Genomic DNA, 23433 nt, shown 5'->3' on the forward strand with positions numbered 1-23433 from the left:
TAAAATTATTGTTAAATAAAAATTTAATTGACAATATTTTTCGTCTATTCTCCAGACTGTATATTAAACAGATTGCATCTTTCATTATAAGACTTTGATTTTATTGTAAATCTATATTATAGTTGACGAAGAAACTCTTTTTGTATATTCTCAATTTCTATTAATGTGCAATTTTTGACACGGTGACCAAATTAAGCAACAATATAATACAACAATAATATTCTATTCTGCTAAGCACGAAATGATTAAAGAGACTTAAGACAGTTTCACTCAAGACCAGGCCTATGCCTGGCCTAGCCAGTGAGGTTAGTTGTCCATGGAAATAATATAATATACTATAATTAAATATTGGACAACATCACATACATTACTCTGATCCCAATGTAAGTAGCTAAAGCACTTGTGTTAAGGAAAATCAGAAATAACGACAGTACCACAAACTTTTTCTACATCGACTCGGCCGGAAATCGAACCCGGGACTTCGGAGTGGCGTACCCATGAAAACCGGTGTACACATTACTCGACCACGAAGGTCATCAAATGTGGCTAATGTACTTCGCAATAAATACTACTATTTATTTATTTTTTTACTTTATAGCTTCTGGCGAATTTGATTTTATTTTTTTTTTTATGTTAGAGGGGCAAACGGGCAGTAGGCTCACCTGATGGAAAGTGACTACCACCGCCCATGGACATCTGCACCACTGGGGGGCTTGCAGGTGCGTTGCCGGTCTTTCAGGAAAGAGTACGCTCTTTTCTTGAAGGTTCCCAAGTCGTATCGATTCGGACAAACCGCCGGCGAAAGCTGGTTCCACAGAGTGGTTGTGCGAGGCAGAAAATGTCTTAAAAATCGCGCTGTTGTCGATTTTGAATTGTGGAAATGGTATTCCAACAGTAGGTGTTTGTTAGAAGCTATTGCAATTAGTTTTGAGGAAACTCGTCTGGTTTTTCCTACGGATGGACCGGGGTTTGTGAAAAGTTTGGGATTACAATGGATCCAGAAGCAGATAAATTTTCTTATGATACAAATTTTACTTCTGAAAGAGAATCCACAAAGATAAATATATTTTCAACATTGGCTCGTATGTTTGCTCCGACGAATTAGATAATGAATATTCGTATAATACAACAATTGGACTACAAGTTTGACTGCAAAATTTTTATAATAAAATTCCTCAAGAAATCGTCAGCACCGTAAAATTTACCGTTACAGTCGATTTTAATATTTCAATCAAAGTTTTTATTTTTTTTTTATATATTAACCGTGAGTATATCCAATATATTATTGCTATTTCAATAATTTATCATGATTCGTATGTTATTTTAATTTCTATACAATTGATAATAAAACCCAAAGAAAATATATACTTAATAAATAATATAATTATATCACGATAATATCGACTGGGTTGACTCTAGTAGTTGTGCTTATACACGTATACGCAGTTACACGCACACAAGCTTAAAAAATGTCAAATACTGAGAAGCGGCAATCGGAAGCGCACTTAACTTCGACCAACCGCAACAGTATCGTTGTATTAGGGTAGGAAAACTAAACGGCAACGATTATATTTCGATTGCGATAAAGAGACAATTCGTTAGTCGATTTGGCGCTAGTATATAATACAGGACAGCGTAATTAATTGTGTCAGTTATTCGGAACACTTCACCGGGTAAGTGTGAAAAAATTTGTTTGTTGCCTTCTGCTAAAGAACCAATGACCATTTTTGAATTAAATTGTTTTTCAAATAATATATCATCAAATCATTTATAAGATAATACATTTGTTGGTGCTAAAACGGTACGTTTCCTATGCCGAAAATATTATGAAAAAATGGCATATGATTAACCAAAGAAGGGGGGAGTTATTGATGTCAGCCCTTTTAAGACTGGGCCTCTGATTTAAATTATTAATAATACTTCTGTTGAAAATTAAGTATTTGTTAAATCGTAACAATTTAGTAAATTACACACAATATTCCTCTTTAATTTTCTGCACATCTCTACGGCTGGATCTCTTCAAAATGAGACCATAGCCGATTTTTTATCTGCAGCTATCGTCCCATAATCACTGGAACAAAAATCGGCTTACGTTATTAATGTATAAGAAAATTAATTAGCCATTATATGGTAGATGTCACAGTAGATTAGGCGGTAACGGAGCTTGAAAAGAATACTCCCATACGCTTACGCGGTTTGAGGCGTGCAATAAACGTACATTATACGGTCTTATTTCGTATCCAATTTAAACATTCGAGCCAAACCCGCGCATAGTATAATGGTATTGGATAAATGAATAAATTTAAATTACTTTTAATTTAATTTGCTTTTCTGACATAATGCTCGCAGTATGATAATAATTTTGATAGAAAATACGATAATCAGTAATAACAGTCTTATAACTAAGTTTACAACCATATGAATCATTACAGGATGTATTTCGGGCAAGGTTTAATTTACTGATGATAAAAAAAAGTAGAGCTTATATTCTTAAGAGTAACAATTCAGCTTAATTAATAAATAATAGATATACTCTATTCCAATGGGAATGGGAAAGAACCAAAACAAACCGTACTTTTCAATATCACGAGTGTTTTGTTGATAAGTCCGCTTTATGATTTACTACAAACAGTTCTTGATATATAATATATATATATATTTATCTTAATTTTTAATATAACAATATTTCACTTAACTACGTAAATCCACTTAAATTTGACTTTCAAAGTAACGAAAACAGTTTTGCCGACATTCAATACGCCATTTTTCGATGAACGAACAATTAAAATGGAGGCCTCACTAAGGATGTTCGCTAAACGAATGGAGAATGAATAAATTTATACAAATTTATACAGATAAAAAATATATTATTTTAGTTTTAACATACAGTTTAGATTTTTTTTTTAATATATATTTATTTAATTGGTTATAATATGGATTATAATATAATATAGAAATATAATATATAATATAGAAAGTTACATATTGTTCGATAAAAATGTTATTATTTTATGTAGTAAGGTATAGACAAAAAATTTAAAAGAATTAATTAATTTTACAGAAATAAAAAAATCTTAAAATATACTTAGATCAGTTTTATGCAAAGCAACACTTAATTTATAGTTTTAAAAATAATCCAAAAGTAAGATATTATCCGGAATTATCAAAAGTTTTTTTCTTACGACCTGGCTTTGTTTATACGAACTGTAATTGTAACCGATTTAGTATTTACGACCTTTTGCTTTTGCCTACTGACTTTTGATTTGCCATCAACACGGCCTACGCTGATTGAACATTACTTTTCCGGTTTGAAGATTAAGATAAGATGTTATTTTAATTACATTTTTTTTTTTCAAAAAATTTAATGCTAAGAAATGTATTTCAAGGTCAAAGTCGTTTTAGATATAAGATACAGTAAGAGTTTCTTTGAAAGATATATAAAATTTTATTTATTCAAAACCTTAGTATTATACAATACGTCATGTGTCTTGAAAATGCCACTTCATTATTGAAACATACAATGTTTCTTTTTATTAATGATGGAATAAAAATCTATTCATATAAATGAAATTGTGAGTGTGTTTCCATGACTTATCACTGAAAATAACTACCTCTTTATAAGTTAATAAGGCTATTTGCGAAATACCACGATCCAAATCAAAACTAACGACCTAATTTTTATTTAAGCCTAAAAATGCTGCTATCTAAAAATTTGAATATGTACCTTTCTTGCAATTTATATAAAATGTATTTAAAAAATTACGTAAACCCAATATAATATATCGTTCCTTAGCATTCTTTACCCATTCCCTCAATAATTTTCTCCTCACTAGTGTAACTAAAATGTCATGTCAATTCAAGGTCAAAGTTGTTTATTTATCTTTTCTTCTATTCCCATTGGATTAGAGTATAGTATAGTATATCATTATTATCTTATATGGTTTTAACTGAGGTGTAGCGTCCAAACAAATTTTTTTTAAGTTATATTATATTTAGTACAGGCTATCCGCCCCGACTTCTTATAATAAGGGTACATAAAACAAATAATACTCGCTGATTTATGATTTCGCTCTGTCGGCATATTTTTTTCAGACATCTTCAACAATCATACCGATGAGAACTGAGAACATAAAATACCTTGGCACTATGTTAAATGACCTCAGCACATAGACTCCCAACAAGTAGATCTAAAAATGAACATAAATAGGACGAAAATTATGTCGAATGTCCATGTTGCACCCACTCAAGTAATGGCATGAGAGTCTGCACTCGAAGTAGTAGACGACTATATTTCCCTAGGGCAGACCATTTAACTATGCAGGTCCAACTTTGAGAAAGAGGAAAATTGTCGAATCCAGGTGGGCAGCGTTTGGGAAGCTACGTAAAAACTTCTGAAGTCAAAGTCATCGATGAAAACCGTATAAAAATGCGTTCGGTGATTTTTAAGTTTATCGCGTTCAGATGGATAGACAGAGATACTTTTTTTATAAGGTGTAGTAATTTCATTTATTTGTATAAGCATAGTTTCATTTTAAATACTTATTGTGTTAATAATATCAGTGTCATATTTAACTTAACCGCTTCTTCGAACACAAATAGGTACTATATGTTTTATACTAGCTACTCGTCCAGGCTTCACGCGGCTTCAATGAGGGTCTTAACTTAAGATTGAAGAACAAAGATGAAAAGAAAATTACTAGATTTTTTCCGTCTAAGTTGAAATTGAAACATGAATGTATTTTAATTATTATTAACCTTCCTCTTAAATCAATCTGTCTTAAAATCTGTTGCGTTGTCCAAAATATCTTAGCGTACAGACGGCCGGAATCGACTTTGTTTTATACTATGTAATGATTCTATCTCTGATCCAGACATATTATATTTTAAAAATGGTTTATTTAATTAAATTATATATCTTTGAGTCCTTATATTCGTTTTGAATAAAGTTATTCTGTGCTAAACAGAAATGTGAATGAACCAGTATTATTACAGACGCACAGTAAATAAATTTATTCCGTACTTTTGCTATAGATTTTTTTATGGCAATACTAATATTATATTATGTCACGTTAAGTTTTATATTTATCCTAAACTGCATTCAAAACCGTCCAACGTGATTTTGTGTATTTATAATACTAGTAGATATTTGGACACAAAGATGTTGATTTATATTTAAGTCCTTTAACATCCGGTATATTCAATTAGTTATAAGAGTAATGATAGTAAATATTATTTAAAAAAGTATAATAAACAATTAATAATATATACTTGATATGTTAGAAAATCAAAACACATTTCATCATAATTTTTATATTCACAAAATTATCATAATTATTACTTAAGTAAAAACAAAACAAAATGGCAATTGTTGTTATTAAAATCATAAAATATATAAAACGGAAAAAAATAATATACAGGTCAATGAGATAAACATACTTTGTTTTTATTTACAGATATCACAATGAAGATTATAAAGAGTATCACGGTTTTATCGCTTCTCGGTGTCGTATTTGGCGCTCCTACATCTATTGATAAAGATGATGAAAAAATATTGATTACCAAGAGCATGTTCCCGAAAGAATTCATCAAATACAAGGCCGAACATGAAATCGTTAATTTACTTGTGCCCATAAATAGCCTTAACCTCAATGCAGACGGATCATCAGAGTCTAGTTCGGAAGAAACCGAAAGAGAAATATTTGTATTTTTTGTAGAAGCTGATATTAATTCTAATGGTGATCGAGTAGATCAAGGTCTGTATGTACTTAAAGATGAAAAGGCAACTAAGCTCTTGGATCATGGTAGAGACGCGGCTGCATCCTACGATGACAGCAAATTAGTCTTCTTCGGGGCTAAAGACGGAATTTATGTTTACAATAAAGACAATAATTCTGCTGACAAATATGGTACTGTCGATGAAAGTATTATAGGTATTGCCAAAGAAAAAACTGGTGATGTAATCTATATACTGACAGAGAATCATGAATTGTTCAAAGTATCAAACGGTGGAACGACAAAAGAGAAATTAGATGACGTGGTTAACGCAAAACAAATTGTCCTCGATTCTTCTAATAACATTTACTTTTACTCGGATGATAAGCAAGCGTATGTCCGCACAGCTGATGGTATTAAGAAAATAGAAGGACTTCCAGAAAATCCAAGCAGTGTAACGCTTATCAAGCCACCTTTCATAATGGAAAATGGAGTCCCTTTTATTGTCGACAACATCGTTTATATTATCTATGCTAATGGTAAAAGTCAACAGCATACATTTGAATTTAAACCTGACGCTAAGCCTTCAGCCTATGCCCCAGAAGCAACGTTGCTCCAGTACTATGCTTATGATAAGAATATTTATGAATACAAAATCATTTCTATAACTATGGGTTCAATGTTAGAAGAATTGAAGAGTTACTTGAACAAAAGCCTAGATTATATTCAATCACTCTCAACGAAGAGTACAAATAACCATTAATGTGTCTAAATTGTGATAACTAATTGATACACTTGTCATTGAAATATATGAAATAAAAAAAATATTAAATATAATGCATTACGTGCGTTTTTATTTACATTATTATTAAGAACTATTCCCGAAAAAAAAAACATCTTAAAACTACTGACATATTTACTTAAATATAAATTAATATTATTATAGTTTATTCTAATGATCAAAAACCGAATTCCAATCCTTATAAATACTATCCTTAGTGGTTTCTATGATGGACATTACAATTTTACTAAGATCTGTTGACCAATTCGAAGTAAAACCGAACATTGATTTCAACATAGCTTCCATAACATTATACTCGTATATTTTTCCGTCTAAGGCCGCAACCAGGTACAAAGCTGCATCAATACTATATGCTGATATTCTTCTGTTCAAATAAAAGTCTTTTCTCTCACTTGTTCCATTAACGTACAACACATATAAATTTCCATCGCCGAAGAATGGTACACATTCTACCATTATGAAAGCCGGTCGTAACAGATGAATTTCTTGGATATCTTCTGTTATACTGGATATATAAGTAACTAAGTTTCCATCAGTTTTAATTATACGTGGTAATCCATCTACGCAAGCTATGAAATATATGTTATTTGATGTATCTAAAACAAATTCTAGAGCGCAAGTAACCGCTTCTATTTTTGTTCTAATTGTACCATTCTGTTCCAATTTGAATAGTTTATTGTTTGACGTTAAAAAGAATATAACATCACTTCCATTTGCTTTTTGAATTTGAATGATGTCATCGTGAAACCGTCCGAATTTCTTAGCTGATAAACTCTCAGAATCATATTTATACACGCCATCTTTACCACCGAAATAAACTGATTTGTCTTCACTATAATCGGAAGTTGAGTCTCTTCCTCCTTCGAGTATTTCATATGCAGCTAAATCTTCCAAGACATATATACAACTGCCACCGTCTAGTCTAGAATCGTTTATTGTAAAAAATACAGATGGTAGATCTGAAACGTCGTCTAGAAAATATGTACTGCCATCTGATGGTACTAAGAGTCTAGTTATATTGTAACTAGATGAAAATATAACTTGTTCGGATCTAAACACTGTAGGCACCAGATTATCTTTTATACTCAAAGGTGTCGAGCAGCCAAAATGTAGAATGGAAGTTATCAAAAATACGTGATATGTATCAAAAGTATCCATTTGCGAACCTGAAATGTGATAAAAGTAAGATTATTTTTGTAACACTCATTATAATTTAATACTTGATACTAAATATACGAATTATTATTTATCTATTTATAAAACAGACGAGTATCTGTCACTTGTCTGTCTATATTAATCATATTATAACATATTTAGGAGTTTCCTTTATCCAGACAATTGGCTAGCCTAGTGAAAAAAAAGCGCGCTAATGTGAATTAAACCATCATTAAATTTACTTTTTGGGCTAGGTCAGTACGGTCGATTGGAACTATTTGTAATTTGATAAGCGTTTGTTGTGTGTTATTTGGATTTGCAAGGTTAACTGGGTTGTTTTTTGTTAGGGTTTTTTTTAATGTGTTTCACTTCTGGACGTTTTAATTATCATGTTTTTAATCTGGCAACATGAACAGATCATCTGGATTTTATTTTTCATTGGGCGTCGACTTATAATTATAGTTATTACAAAATTGTATAAGAAAACATAGGAATTCGTTTTAATTAAGATCTTCGGTTAATTCTACGAGATAATCAGATGGCTACAAATAACAGATAGTTAAATGTTTGATGATCTCTGATACTGTAATAAATTTTAAAAGTAAATCATTTCTTAAATATTAACCGAGCTTCATCTACATGATTGTTGTACTGTGTGAAACGTCATTATCCTAAAGAACTGAGGTAGTCCAATGTATATAAATATATACTATGTCTGATATAATATTTTAGCAGGGCTGGCATTAACCATCTAAGCGCCCCGGCCTGGATGCATGCATTGGGCACCGTTTTATATTTAACCAAGGTCATATTGGGTGGTTTCAGGACCATCTTTGACCTTTCCGAGGCCCTTGTACAAATCATGGACGACGTTTTTTTTTCTTAAGTAGTGTAGTAGTAGAGCGTGAGGCATAAAACTCTAGATCTCGATGTCCCCAAATTTGGTGTCCTTATATTTTTCATAAAATTTATAACCTGTGTTATTACACAATAAAAAAGGACAAAAAATAAATTCAAATTCAGTTATAGTACTGATCGTCAATGTCAAAACAGTACTATCGTACTGATCACATTATTTACTGAATTAATTAATCTTCCATCCAATAAAATGAATTGTTTATCTTTAAATCCTTTATACAAAACGTCAGCGCGATGTAAAAGACTAGACTATTTAGTCAGTCATCAAATATCAATGTTGATAGAAGTGACTAAAAGTCAATATACAAAACTTCAATTGGCTATAATTTCTGTACCCTGTTCAAGTTAGCTTGATCTTTTTGACAGACGGGCTAGTAATGAGAAACAGAAAATATAACGACCGATGTAACATTGTACAATCGTCTATTATTTTCAGTGTTTCTATATAAATTTTACTTTCAAACAATAATATATAATAGAAAAAGTCTTAAAATTTTCGTATAACGCTTGAATCTTTAAGAACTTTTATATTATATATATATTTTTTAATAATTTTACATTTTTTAAAATCATTAAATTAAGAAAATAATATGTTCGTCATTGCAAAGTTATGTCGATCAGAAAAATTACATCTGTCAAAAAGATCAAGCAATCTTGTACAGGGTATACACAGCCAGCCAATATCAATGTTGATAGAAGTTTGACTAAAAATCAAATATAAAACTTCAATTTGCTTCTACATAATTTCTCATAGTTCATTTGACAGATTAACATTGGTAGGTAAGACTTAATTACCTATGGTATTTTTATTAGGTATTCTTGGAAAAATGGCGTCTGGTAAGGCAGCGAAATTGGAATCGGAACTTGGAAAGTAGAATTAAAATGGACAAAATTAATTGAAATAAATTTGTATCATTACTGTAGATATATTAATCAGTCACTTTTGTGTTGCGGTTTTAAGGATGAAAAGTCAACTACAGCCGCCAAACAGCAATACTTGATATTGTATTTAACTTTGCCGTTTCATAAATTCAAATCATTTTTAAAAAATACATTGGCAAAGAAAGCATACTATTCGATACAAGATTATATAGATGATTAAAAAAAGCGTGGATTTAATGCTTTTTGACTTCCAGGCAGGAGACATAACATACATATATTATTGTATTTAACTAACATGACTGTATTTTTAGATGTTGAAAAAGACTAACTACTGAGTTCTTGGGGGTTCTTCTCGGTAGAATCTACATTCCGAATAGGTGAATGCTGTCTAGCGAATTACTTGAAAAAAAAATTGCGCTCGCTTATATTGGTAATCAGTTCTATCGTTTGATACATATCTTAGATCTCTTTAATATTAATTTCAGCCGTTGAACAGCGCTCGTAATACATTAGTTTTTACACGAAATTTCACTTATCCACACAAGACATTCGTATGAAATAAAAGCGTGTATTATATAACGTAATCATAAATTATACAACGTTAAACACGCTATTCGCAGTTAACCGTGAACGATATTCGCGTTGACCGTTTTCATTGTATTCTTTTACTCGACTGAGATGCTTTAATAATCATAACCGTCATCACAATAAGGCCACACGGAGCACGTGCCCACGGCCCCCATCCTGAGCGGGCCCCGAAGAACCAACAATTTCTCACACTGAACTAAACTAAACCGCTGTGAAATAACTACCGTCTTTATCAAAAGGCTAATGTCGATAGTCGATTAAAAACTTGAAAGCTATGCAAGTGCTCTTCATGATAGAAATAGATATTCTCTGCACAGCATACTGTGACCCTAAGATTGCACAACCAATCAGATCCCTAAGAATTTACGACAATTACCGCACCGTTTATTTGAAACTTCCTTAAAGCCTTAAATAAGCAAATTATTTCTACATGGTAAACGAATTTTTAAATTTAAAAATAAATGGTTTCAATGTCATTGTCGTAGATATTTAATTTTAGTAAATATAATAAAGGCCCCAAATTCATGTGTGCCCAAGAGTCCCAGCATAGCTTAAGACGACTCTGTTAATAATAGTTTACTGGGCCCAAAGTTTCTATAAGAAACGAATTAATAGAGATTTTAATATTGGCTGTCACTTCTCAATATACATATTATACTTGATAATGTGACGTATGTTCGTAAAAATACATACATAATATTAGTATTAGAAATAAGCATAAGCAAATTACGAATGTTACCCAAACGATATGCTTTTACAGCAGGATCCAAGAAAATGTTAAAAATTATTGAAATGCAAAATCCAAATAAAATCGTTAAAGCAAGTTTGTGTGTTAAACGTTATTATAAAACTAACGACTTCGTACATGATAACACGCCGTGGGAATGAAACAATCGCCATCCAGGCCGTTTCAAATAGAAATATGAAAAATATTGTAAATACAATTTATAAAAAACCTCCTGAGTTTCTATCGTCGGTACTTCTCTACGGTACTACGGTTCTCAGGTCTGAGGTGTTTCTTTCCGAACCGGCGTTAGAATTTTTGTCTTGAAAATCAATAAGTGTGATACTTCTATATTGAATAAAGATATATGATTTATCAACCTCCGTGATCGAGTTGAGAGATCGTGAAACTATAATACAGGGTGGGCCATGAGTTTACAGTTACGTTATTTCCTTGATTATCTTCAAAGAAATATGGACCGATTATGCCTTTTGCTGATATGGCAGCCCATACTGTCGTTTTAGGTAAATGAAGAGGCTTTTGGTGTTTAAGACGAGGTTTTCCCATGCTCTAATATCGACAATTGTGTTTATTTACGTGACCATTGATGTGAAAATGTGCCTCGACCGTAAACAATACATTCTCAAGGCTAGAGAATCGCTCCAGTATAGTGTCAGCCAATAATTTACGTTGAATGTAATTGTTTGGTTTCATCTCCTGTACAATTTGAAGCTTATATGGGTGTAATTTAAGGTCCAAATGCAAAATTCGCCGCAGACTAGTTCTTGGTATTGCCAGAGCCGCCGACCACTTACGCGTAGCTGATTCTGGATCGTCCCTTACAGAAATTTCAACCTCCCGAATGTTCTCTTCACTTCTTATTAAACGTGGCCGCCCAATTTGTTTGATATTCTTTGTCGATCCCGTTTGCTTGAACTTCTTGACCCAAGCTTTAATTAATTTAACACTTGGACACTCACTTGCACGTTGTAATCCGTATTCGACTCTAAAGAGGCGTCCTACAGTAACGTAGGAATCGTTATTTTTGTAAAATTGTTTTTCACAAAAAGCACGCTGTTGTCCCGTGAAGCGCTCCATTGTGACTAAAATTGCATTAAGTGGTGCACAATTTACCGCCACCCGCGGGCCCGTAACTGTCATTGTTTTTGAGAAATCAAGTGTTGCTATTTGCAAAAAATTTGGCCCACCTGTATAAAAGAGCTGTTTTCGATTATAGGTCAGTCATTAAACAGATATTGTGTTCTGTTTCTAAGCATCCCGGAAACTTGGTACTGCTCCTGAAGTCCAGTATGCGCGAATACTACTAATAACAGGGGACTATTTAGACTACGTAAAAGATCTTGAAATTTATCTTCGACCCCCTTCAACTCCTTCAACATTCAAAGATCAAGCAGTGTTTTCGTGTATAGTTCAATTGATACTTTTTAGAATTTGATATGGTAAAAGTGATTTCCACTAGTAGTAGTAGCTTTTATTATTTTTTATATGTGCAAGTATAATACCACCCACTCACAAGTTACTGTAACGCCGAACAGCAATACTTCGTATCCATGTGTTTCGACATAAATTGGACCGTATTGTACAAAAGTGATCCAAACCACACGTTTTACGTTACTAAGATTTAAAAGAGAAAACAGTTTTTATTTTATTTATTTCGTCAAAATGTTTTTCTTAGACTTTAATGTTTTTGTAAGTTGGAACATATCTACATTATATGGTAAAATTATGTCCCCGTGTGAATACTGCACAAGAATGCGAAACAAGGCTCGGGATTGTTGCTAAATTCAATAAAACATGCTCAAATGTGTTAATGTATTAAAATATATTTTAAATAAAGTAAAGCAAGAGTAACTTTTGTACTAGGGTCTAAAGTGTTGCCATACTGTATTCTGAAAAAAAAAGTAGATAACTGGCTTCTGAACTAGGGCAGTTTGATGATAATTGAATCTTTTAATATTGTTACAAAACACACTATCAGTTGATAGGAAACCGCAATGAAACCACAAGTCCTTGCGTTATATAACACAAGTATATCAGAGCATATGTCCATTTTATTTATAACTAGCTATCGATCTCGGCTTTACACGAGAAAAATAAGGTAAGGGTCTGTATAAAACGAAAAAAAAAAAGGGCGGGAGTACTTAGACGCGAGTGGATCTACTTCTTCTGCGTAATTAAAAATAGTTTTTAATTGCATGCAAATAATTAATTAAAATAAAATAATAATGATTAATAATTAAAGAATAAAATTATTATGATAAATGTAACTCTAACTCCATGCTTTTTAACCAAACTACAATTTTTAACAATCAACTTGGCTTTTGCAAGAACCTTTACAACGTTGTCTTACATAATAATATAAATTTAAAACGAGTTCGAAATGTAGATGTTACCAATAAAAAACCAACAAAAACTCAACATACATACTTTTTTTACATACACCGCCATCTTATGACAAGCAGCATCAACATGAATATAAAATACTTTTACTTAAAAACAGCATCCTTCAAGACAAAATGGATCTTCCATGACAAAACGGAATGAACAGGTAGTTGAATCTATCTGTGATGAAACGCCCGAGTACCCAACCTGACCTAAACAAGGTAAGAATTGCCACACACGTTCGTTAAAAAATTACATATTTGTGCCAACTTTTTTGTTAATGTGTATTAATATCGATCAGATATACCAACATAATTTTTATTTATGAAATAGTTGTCAAATGGGCTCATCTGATGGAAAATAACTACCGCTTGCTTGCAGCTGCGTTGGCGACCTTTATTTTTTTTATGTCTAAGATTATACCGACTAGAGTGTAGTAACCCGTGTGAAAGACGATACGGCTAGAAATAATGTTACTTGTGAGATGACGTCAGACAGAGAAGTATGGAAGACGAAGACATGCTGCGCCGACTCCAAATAAAATTGGGATAAGGGCAGGAGGATGTCAACTGTCCCGTACAGGTAGGTATTACACATTTATTATAATTATACCCTACCGCAAGACAACTATATTACGTAAAAACCTATTTATATATTTATAAAGTCTTAGATTCCATGATTGAAGACGCATAGAGGATATGATGAGTATGTATACGCCTTAGATTACAAAACAAGAGACAGAAGGAGCGCACGGAACATTATAGTAAAGCAATAGAAGCGAAAGAAAAGCTGAAGCGCCAATATCATACTTTTGGAAGATAAAATATGAAGTAAAAACTTTAAACCTCATTTCCCAAAAGCACCATTTTGTCGCTTCAGCTCTTATTCCTTTCCACTGACGCTGTTTGTTACAATTTATATTTATATCATTCGAAATTCAACCGTTAATAATATCGTAATGAAACAATGCACACGCACACGATAAGACTCCTTCCTTCCTATAAAATCACTTATATAGCGACCAATGGCCCGTACGAAAACATTTACAAACGAACAAACAATTAAACAACTATAAACATAGATACAAAATTCAAATAAATAATTAGAATTCGGCAATCTTTTCGCCCTACATTGATATAAGTTTAATGAACTCTGCGTTTAAGAATACAAAGTTTTTTTTTGTTACACAGCAGTGTTTGTTGTGACGTCTTGGTGTAAAGGAATTTGTTAAAAAAAAAGTAAGTCATTCTGTATTTTTCTTGTTATTAAATAAATATAATTATGTTCGAAATAGAAAATAATATTTTTTAAATATATTATTACATTTAATTTGAATTAAGAATTCATTTTTTTATTTATGTATGTCTGTGTTTGTCTTTTATGATGTAAATTAAAAATGAAATTTATTAAAAGTCCTAGTGCATTTATTTTGTGTTAGATATTTAAAAAAAATGTTTCATTCAATAATAAACAAAAGTTATGTGTTAATATTCAAAGTTGTTTATTAAATATAGATGTATTTCATTTAATTATTGATGGTTAAATCACAAAATCAAAACTATCTCATTCTCAAACAGAAGTCGATAGGATTTTATTCCGAATTATATATTGTCTCTTAGTTTATATTTTTAAAAAAAAAGAGGTTTCAAGCAAAAAGTATGGTTTTAAAAGAAGTAAACAGAATATTTATAAATAATAATTAACAATTTATACGAAGACAATCGGACATTTTTATTTGTAAGTCAATGTGATATGCAAAAGGTCAAAACATTACTTTTGATAACAATTAATTATCTGAGAATTCTTATCAATAGAAAATAAACAAAACATAAGTATGCTATGCTATTCTGACGAGATTTTTTTTTTAATATGGAGACAGTTTCGAGAAGAAAAACGTAACTCAAAATTTTTGGTCCAGATTTTAAAACTTATTTTAATAATCAGTTGTATAATTAAAGTAGCTATAATAATAAGAATCTAAATTGAAGTAATTTCCAGTTAGTATTCTTAAAGAAACCGAAAATTAAACTATATTTACAAATGACTTCGAAACTCATCTCAAAAACAGAAACCAATTTTTTTATTTTTTTTGTTTCAGATATAAAAATGTTGCCATTATTGATCATCCTCGCAATAACATCTGCTTACGCTGATAACTGTTCCTATAACTACGACGGAACCCGTTACTCCAAACAATCAATTTTAACGATAAAAGGTCTACCAACCAATCTCGTCATCAACCCAAACACGAAGGATCTTCATTTCACACTAATAGACATAGATACTTTACAAGATGACAATGTACAAACAAAAATGGATCAGTATATCCTAAGGAATGGTGAACCAATCAAAATTGACAATGTTAATGGTCAAGCAGCAGCTGTTGACGTAAAAACCGATAAAGTATACATCGCAAGCGATGAAGGTTTAACTGTACTAAACAAAACCGATAAAGCTAATTTCGTTGCATTCAAAGATGAAGACATAACTCAGCTATTCAAACCAGCTAATAGTGACATGCTATATGCTGTTCTATTCCCAGAGAGCTTGGTTTATGCTATAGATTTGAAGAAAAACGAAAAGACTAAAATAGAAAACGTGCCATGCGCCTTCATGCTTGCTGTTGATGCTGATGAAAATATATTCTTCGAATGCGATTCGAAATACGTCAAAGTACTGTTAAAAGATTTCCATGATCCAATTGAATTCGTTGGTATACCCAAGAATTCAGCTAGAGCGATTACTATTGACGATAATAATAGAGTGATACTAGCTGCTAACGACGGAATTTACTGGTTGAAATCAGATTCATTGATCCCGAAGAAATTGATGAATTTAGATTTTATACCATCGGGCATAGTATTTTTCGGTGATAATTTATATTTGTCCACGAGTGGTATTATTTATGAATTTAGTGATATGGATTGCGAGTGATGAGTTTGTTGAATAAATTATATTTTAAGAATTTTATAGGACCTATTTTTATTTACGTCAAACTTTCCGAACAGTTTTAAGAAATATATATCTTTTATTTAAAAGCGAATTATTTTTAAGATAAAAAACTAAAGAGAGTTAACAATCTTTTAATTAATATTTCTTCAAAATATCTATATAGTTTAACGTGTAACGCTAAATATATAATATATATTTATAATTAAAACTATACCTAAATAATAAATAGTAAAATTAAATTACCTTAAATTGATCACTGAAGCAAAATGACAAGGTTACTTAAGAGCTGAGTTGAGACTAATTTTGATTCGATATTTAAAACTATTGTAGTTTCATGAAGGGCTTTTGTTTGGTTTACAATTCTATAGTCTAGTACTAGATATGACATCATTACATTATCATATTATATTACGTCAATATAATATATACAGTGTGATCTGATTATGGTGTATCTAGTCTCTAACTTTTATATCTTTTACAAATTCATTCGTAATAATTTATCGATATTAATAATTTCGTGCAGTTCTACGATAGACCAGATCGAAACCTATCCAAAATTATAGGTCGTTAATAAATAATGATATTTTTCCCCCCAAAATTCCATCGATTTTAAATTTGATGGGTAAGTGAGCCACTGTAAAAACAAGCAGTATTTTATTTTTTTACCCATGCTAAGCGACCATTTGACTATTGTCTTATCTGATGTTAAGCATCGACATGGTCTACGATGTAGCAAGTTTGCCTAGAAGATACCTGTTAACTGTAGATTTGAAGACATCAACGTACCTATCGGAAAATACAGACTCAGGCAAAATATTCCATTGTTTAGCAGTGAGAATGATAAAGGTGAATTCGAAGCGCTTCGTACATAGGCGGGGAATTTCCACGGCGTGCCTTTGGTTTAGGGCGCACGGAAATAATTCATGTAATTCCCGAACACATTTCCCGAAATGCATTCCATAGAAAATTTAAAGCGACGTAAGAAACTACACGGACTAAACTCGACCAAAGGGTCGTCTCCTATCAGCCTCCTGGCACACCTCTCAATCAAAGGATGTAAAGGTTGGTTATTATTTCCTATAGCACAAATATCAGAAGGAGATTATGACCACTTACTATCAGCTGGCCCATTTGACAGTACACCTGACTATTAATTAAAATAAAATTGTCGTTAGACTTCATATAGTTACGAATCGTAAATAGAACAAATAAAAGAACAAGAAGGATAAGGGGTATCGACGTGACCTCTATACAAAATACTAACACGTTTTGACATCGAATTACCTTGAAAATTAAGTTTTTTGTTTAAAGACCGTATATCTGAAGTAAGTGAAGATGTAATGTTATACCTATTTTTGTCACCTATAAATAAATATACTTAAACTCTTTCATATTGTACAATCTCTTAAGACTTTTAAATCAACACACGATCATGGACAGCAAATTGTTTTTAAAATAGGCTGTGTTATACGAAAAAAATAATCATTGACAAATAATAAAGTTATTATTTCTAAAATGAGTCTCAACAAATTTCATTCAAAACATTTATACTTAATGTTCAGATAACAAAATATCCTTCTAGACCATAGGACCATGTTTGACCTTAAAATGTCCTTTATGATCAAACAATGAAATTAGATAGAAATAATAACAAAACTAAACTGTTTTTGAACAGGATATATATATACGAAGCTAAACGGATCGTGTTTACAAACAGACAGACACCTGACACAATAGCTATGTTTTATAAAGACTCCAATCGGTTTAGTTCATTACACATTTGATCTTAAGAAAGTGCACGTTGACTAGTCAGGTAAATGCACTTGGAATTAATATTTCCTTACGTGTTTATTAATTATTAGTAAAATAATTAGCAATTTCGTAAAATTGACATATAAAACTGGAATCATATAAGTTGGTAACTAGCTATTTATTTAGAAGTCACGGTTTAAAATCTGAACAAAGATATTTAAGTGTTTAAGTTTAGTTTTTGCTTATAGTTCCCTAATTCATACTACCAGTATCGTGGAATAATCTCATACCCTCATTAAAAGAAGAGGATATCTTTGCTTAGCTGTCGAATTAACTGGTTTTCACATTACTTTCTACTTTCATTTCTTGGTGGTAGGACTTTGTGCAAACCCGCCTGGGTAGGTACCACCTACTCATCAGATATTCTGCGGACCACTTAACATCAGTTGGCTCATTTGCCGGTCCGCCTACTCATTACATCAAAAATAAACTATATAATTGTTAAAATTTATATTTTATTTTACAGAGAAATCCACGACTGACATGAAATCAAAATGTTCGGGATAAAGCAAGTGCTTGCTTCAATATCACTCATCGTCTTCATTTCAAACGTTACGACAGATAAATGCGAACGAACGAAAATAGGTAACGATTACTACAAGCGACATTTAATAGCCACCATCGACGGCTACCCTACGGGAATAGCCATAGACCCGAGAACAGAACACATATTTTTCGTTCTGCATAAAAAAAATTATACCAAAGGCATATATCTTTTGAAACACGGTTCCTTAGGGATCAAGGAACTGCCAGTTTCTGATGATATTATCGGCCAATGCGTGGGTATAGATGGCGTGAACAATATCATTTATATCGGAACAAATCAAGGATTAATCACTTACGATTATTCGCATTCAGAAATAACAGCAGAGAGACCAATAGGAGACGATGACATACGAAGCATATTTATTGACAAAACCGACAATCGAATGTATATAACAACCGGCGTGAATCACGAAATATTTCGTTTCATAAACGGCTCAGCCGCTATAAAGAGATATGATAAAATACCCAAAGCGTACAATTTCATTTTGGATTCAAAGGGTAATGCGTTTTACGAATACATTGACGGCAAATTGTACTTTTTTTCAAATGATTTATACGAACCAATACAGTATAAGGGTTTTACTAGACAATTGAAATATGTCTTACGTCTCAACGTTAACGAGGAAGCTATAGTCGCTGTGAAAGGTTCCTTATTCAAGTTGTCAACAGCTAGCGTGTTGCCAGTTAAAATTGGTCAGCTTGGATTCAAAATTACCGGCATGGCGTTTGATCATAGAAATAACATTATTGTCGGTACTAAAGGTAAGATATATCGATATAGACCCATCGATACAAACGATCCTTGTCCACCCGATGACTATTTCATGAGCGGAATTTGATATGGGAATTTTTAAATAAATTAATTTTGATAAATGTAAAAAAATAATAAAAATGTTTGAATGAACTTCAGTGTTTGATTTTCGTGTATTATATATTCGTCCGGATATTATATTTATATTCTTGGAACTTATTTAGTAGACTATTTGTAATGTCTTGCTGAAAATCTACTAAACCAATATACCTTAGTTAACGACTTCGCAAAGTCAATAAATCTATCTCGGGGTAAAGTATCCGTTTCTATAATAAAATTCCGTAGATTTAACTTTACCGATTCATAAATTCAAATTTGTTTAAAAAGTCATTAATAAATAAGGCATATTATTCAAAACATGATTCTATAGATGATAAAAAAACGTGGAGCTAATACTTGTTGACTTCCAGGCAAGATATCTATCTATACTTATAAAATAACATGTCCTGACTGACTGACTGATTCATCATCGCCGAGCGTAAACTATTAAAGTTAGGACCATGAAATTTGGTAAGTAGTATCGTTTCATTGAATAGACACTCACTAAGGTAGGAATTTTGGAAATTCTTCCCGTAAGGTGTTGAAATAGTGGTTGAAAGTTTTTAAAAACCATCATTTTTAAAGTTAGAAACATGAAACTTAATTTTTGAAATACTGATTAAAAATCAGTAGATACGTATCTAAGCGTTTATGGATATTCTACCCAAAGGGGTGAAATACACACCAATGTGGTATACAGAGGTCTGAAATTAACGTAATATTTTAAGTTAATCTGTAAATATATTCAACTTTCACGCGAGCAAAGCCGCGGGCAACAGCTTCGTTATATATAATAGTTTTTAACTGAAAAGAGTTTCATGTCATCCTACCTTCTGAATGGATGGCAGCTTTACGTTCAGTACAGTTCTTTAAAATGACGATTTAAAAGTACTTGTAAAAGCAAACTTAAATTAAATAGCTATATTTTGACTTTTTATACCAGAAGATGTCGTGCGTTTCGGAGCAGATTTTAGAATATAATATTACTAGCTGAACCTGCGACTTTATAAAACTCAAGCTTCCAACTCCGATAACCCCTTAGGGGAGTAGTTTTGTAAAATCCACGGATATCTACACCCTATAAGGAACCTACCTGCCAAATTTCAAGTTTGTAGATGTTATAGTTTCTTAATGACGACCTCCGTGGTCGAGTAGTGTGTACACCGGTTTTCATGGGTACGCCGCTCAGAGGTCCCGGGTTCGATTCCCGGCCGAGTCAATGTAGAAAAAATTCATTGGTTTTCTATGTTGCCTCGGGTCTGGGTGTTTGTGGTACCGTCGTTACTTCTGATTTTCCATAACACGAGTGCTTTAGCTACTTACATTGGGATCAGAGTAATGTATGTGATGTTGTCCAATATTTATTTATTTATAGTTTCTGAGATTTCGTGATAAATCTGTGAGTGGTATTTAGTTTATATATATATATAGATTATATAACGTTTTATATTAAGGCTATTGACGTGACGAGCGTGAATTACATGTTATTGTATATAACGAGCGTGTATTCAATAGAATTTTAAATCCGGTTCGAACTGAATAATACTGCTATTTCCTGTATTACATAAGCCCTTAGTTTGCAATTTTTATAAATTTATGCTTAGTAATTATTTCATAATACAATCGATAAATTAAATATGTTGATGAGAGTGCATTGAGCATTCTTTACAAAGGCGTTGTCTGTCCGAGACCTCGCTTGTATATGTCGTAGTCACTTGGTTAAATAGGCCATTCAATGAAATGAGAAGCCGCTTGTATCATTGTCATTATTGAGTTCTTAGTCTTGTGTAGTTAGATACTATTTGCGGATTGGAGGAATACACTTGTGGCAGAATTTCGTTGAAATTAGACACATGCAGGTACCTCACGATGTTTTCCTCCGCCGAGCACGAGATGAATTATAAACACGAATTAAGCACATGAAAATTCAGTGGTGCCTGCCTGGGGTTGAGCCCGAAGTCATCGGTTAAGATGCACACGTTCTAACCACTGGGCCATCTCGGCTCATATTTACATTATGATTATATACGGCTATTTACATTAGTTACTGATTATTACTACAGAGTCCCTGCATAGACGTTACTCTAACATAGTCCCCTGGCGTACTGTCAAATATTATATATACTACTATATCAAATCAAAGACATCGAGATTTAGACATAAGCAATTTAAAGTTTTACTCATATGATATATTACTTAACCACTTTACTAAAAAACGCCAATCAACCGATTCTACTTCAATTTGTACAATAGGGATTCTCCTGAAGATAAGGTTGTTTACCAAAAATTCCACACAAAGAGTTAAGAGAGTTAACAGAGGCGGTTTTTTCAAACAAATTTATAAGAATACTAAGAAGATTCTGTAGCAAATGACCCAATGCATAAAACTGATGTCATTCAGTCCGCTGTTGGAACGGCGCACTTTATGAAAGTGTCTAGGCGTTACATTGAATGGTCAATTTAACAGAGTGCCTGCGACATATACACTTCATAAACAAACATTTCACCGGCGAATGGAATGACGCGAACGCCAATTTCTTAATAAACGAATCACTTGCACGAATAAATAAATTATTCATTTATAATGTAATCGGCGTAAAACTTTTTATAAATTAATTGAATATTTCATATGTTAAGTATAAAAACCAACCAATGAATTTTTATCTTAAATCGTGTTTGTAATTCATCTCGTGCTCGAAGGAAAACATCGTGAGGCAATTTGCATGTACCGATAGAAAGCTAGATAGGAGCAGCGTGGTGGAATAAAATCTAAGCCTACTTCAAAAAAGGCCTAAGTCCATCAACAGTTTTTTTTTAATTATACCGAGAAATAAAATAATCAAAATGAGAGCCGCCTAAAGACAGTCCAATTCGAATTCTCTATTCAGCACAGAAGAATTACAATTTCATATGGAACATCAAAAATATCTATTGGTGGTAAACATTACATAACATGGAGAATATAAAGGTACCATTCGCATTCTAATTTCAAAATTAACAAATCACGTGTTATGTTATTACTATTATTACGTACATAAATATTGTTCTATGTTAAATATGCTATGGCTTTTGTAGTAGTTAGCTTGTGAGACTGTTCTCAAGCTTCTGGCTTCAAACCCCGGGTTTGTAAAAAAGTTAAAAGATTTTTTTGTCAAGAAATTTAAGAAGAAGAAGTTCATAAATGCATAAAATCTCTAAACACTTTCTACTACATATAAAATTACTACACACATTTAATACTATACTAATATGAGACAAAAATGATCGATAAAATCCAAAACCAATTGCGTTTATGAAATCTTTTCTATTTTGATATTTATAAAAGCCAACAGTGAAACAAAATATTCTACAATCTTACTAATCACTACTTAGCTTTTCAGCTATGAGCTACAGCGCCATCTATGTGAGTACTCAGTAACTATTAACGTATTTTCTTATGGTGACACTAGATGGCGTTACTAAAAAATAATTTCAAATTAATTGATCGAAGCATCAAATAAAATTATATTATATACTTTAAATTTAAACTTTGTAAAATATTTATTAATTTATGTATATCCTGTTTCCGTAAATTCCTTTACCTGAAATAAAAAAAAAATTGCTGTGCAATAAATATATGTATGTTTATTTTCACTATTGCTTAAAATAAACAAATTGATACTGATTACATAAATATAACTTCATATTGTTTATATAGAAGCAATATTTAAGATGACATGTACAAAACAAATTAACGCGAATAAATTGCAAAAAATGGTTTGGGCTCGTCCGGGATTTGAACCCGGGACCTCTCGCACCCTAAGCGAAAATCATACCCCTAGACCAACGAGCCAGATGCCTTAGTTTCCGAAATATTACATAGAGTTCTACAATTCACAAGCTTGTATTATCTCATCGTATTGAAAACATCAAAGACGTCTAACATAATTAATATCACTAAAATTCACTCAAGTGACGAAATTCGAGTAAAATCATCTTCAAATATTTGCAGAAAACATAAAAATAAATTACAAGTTTAGGTATATTTCTTTCCATATTTTTTTTTATTTATGATAACACTAAAATTTGTCAAAAGCTATCAAATATTGA

General features: G+C 31.8%; 4 protein-coding genes and 1 non-coding gene across 5 annotated transcripts; 3 read left to right on the forward strand and 2 right to left on the reverse strand.

Moving 5' to 3' along the window:
* The first annotated feature begins 5418 nt into the window (after positions 1-5418).
* LOC135194196 (uncharacterized) lies at positions 5419-6490 on the forward strand. Its single transcript, XM_064219339.1, has one exon. The coding sequence runs from the start codon at positions 5462-5464 to the stop codon at positions 6473-6475; it is 1014 nt and encodes a 337-aa protein (XP_064075409.1). The 5' UTR covers positions 5419-5461; the 3' UTR covers positions 6476-6490.
* A 174-nt stretch (positions 6491-6664) lies between these two features.
* On the reverse strand, positions 6665-16466 carry LOC113392024 (uncharacterized). The gene is made up of 2 exons (XM_026628226.2): positions 16380-16466; positions 6665-7680 (listed from the first exon to the last, which is right to left on the reverse strand). The coding sequence occupies exon 2, from the start codon at positions 7670-7672 to the stop codon at positions 6665-6667; it is 1008 nt and encodes a 335-aa protein (XP_026484011.1). The 5' UTR covers positions 7673-7680; positions 16380-16466.
* On the forward strand, positions 14203-16147 carry LOC113392025 (uncharacterized). Its single transcript, XM_064219333.1, has 2 exons — positions 14203-14422; positions 15283-16147. Exon 2 carries the CDS (start codon positions 15291-15293, stop codon positions 16116-16118), a length of 828 nt encoding a protein of 275 aa, XP_064075403.1. The 5' UTR covers positions 14203-14422; positions 15283-15290; the 3' UTR covers positions 16119-16147.
* Positions 16467-17783: 1317 nt separating the features above from the next.
* Positions 17784-19369, forward strand: LOC113392102 (uncharacterized). The gene is made up of 2 exons (XM_026628379.2): positions 17784-17949; positions 18415-19369. Exon 2 carries the CDS (start codon positions 18443-18445, stop codon positions 19331-19333), a length of 891 nt encoding a protein of 296 aa, XP_026484164.1. The 5' UTR covers positions 17784-17949; positions 18415-18442; the 3' UTR covers positions 19334-19369.
* A 3735-nt stretch (positions 19370-23104) lies between these two features.
* On the reverse strand, positions 23105-23176 carry Trnap-agg (transfer RNA proline (anticodon AGG)). Its single transcript has one exon. It is a non-coding gene; the product is annotated as a tRNA-Pro (tRNA).
* Between the last annotated feature and the right edge of the window lie 257 nt (positions 23177-23433).

The sequence above is a fragment of the Vanessa tameamea genome, chromosome 27 (genome assembly GCF_037043105.1).
Source record: "Vanessa tameamea isolate UH-Manoa-2023 chromosome 27, ilVanTame1 primary haplotype, whole genome shotgun sequence".
NCBI classification, from domain to species: domain Eukaryota; kingdom Metazoa; phylum Arthropoda; class Insecta; order Lepidoptera; family Nymphalidae; genus Vanessa; species Vanessa tameamea.

Excerpts from the sequence above, each read along its gene's own strand:
- LOC135194196 (XM_064219339.1), top strand. The coding sequence starts at position 5,462 with ATGAAGATTATAAAGAGTATCACGGTTTTATCGCTTCTCGGTGTCGTA.
- LOC113392024 (XM_026628226.2), bottom strand. The coding sequence starts at position 7,672 with ATGGATACTTTTGATACATATCACGTATTTTTGATAACTTCCATTCTA.
- LOC113392025 (XM_064219333.1), top strand. The coding sequence starts at position 15,291 with ATGTTGCCATTATTGATCATCCTCGCAATAACATCTGCTTACGCTGAT.
- LOC113392102 (XM_026628379.2), top strand. The coding sequence starts at position 18,443 with ATGTTCGGGATAAAGCAAGTGCTTGCTTCAATATCACTCATCGTCTTC.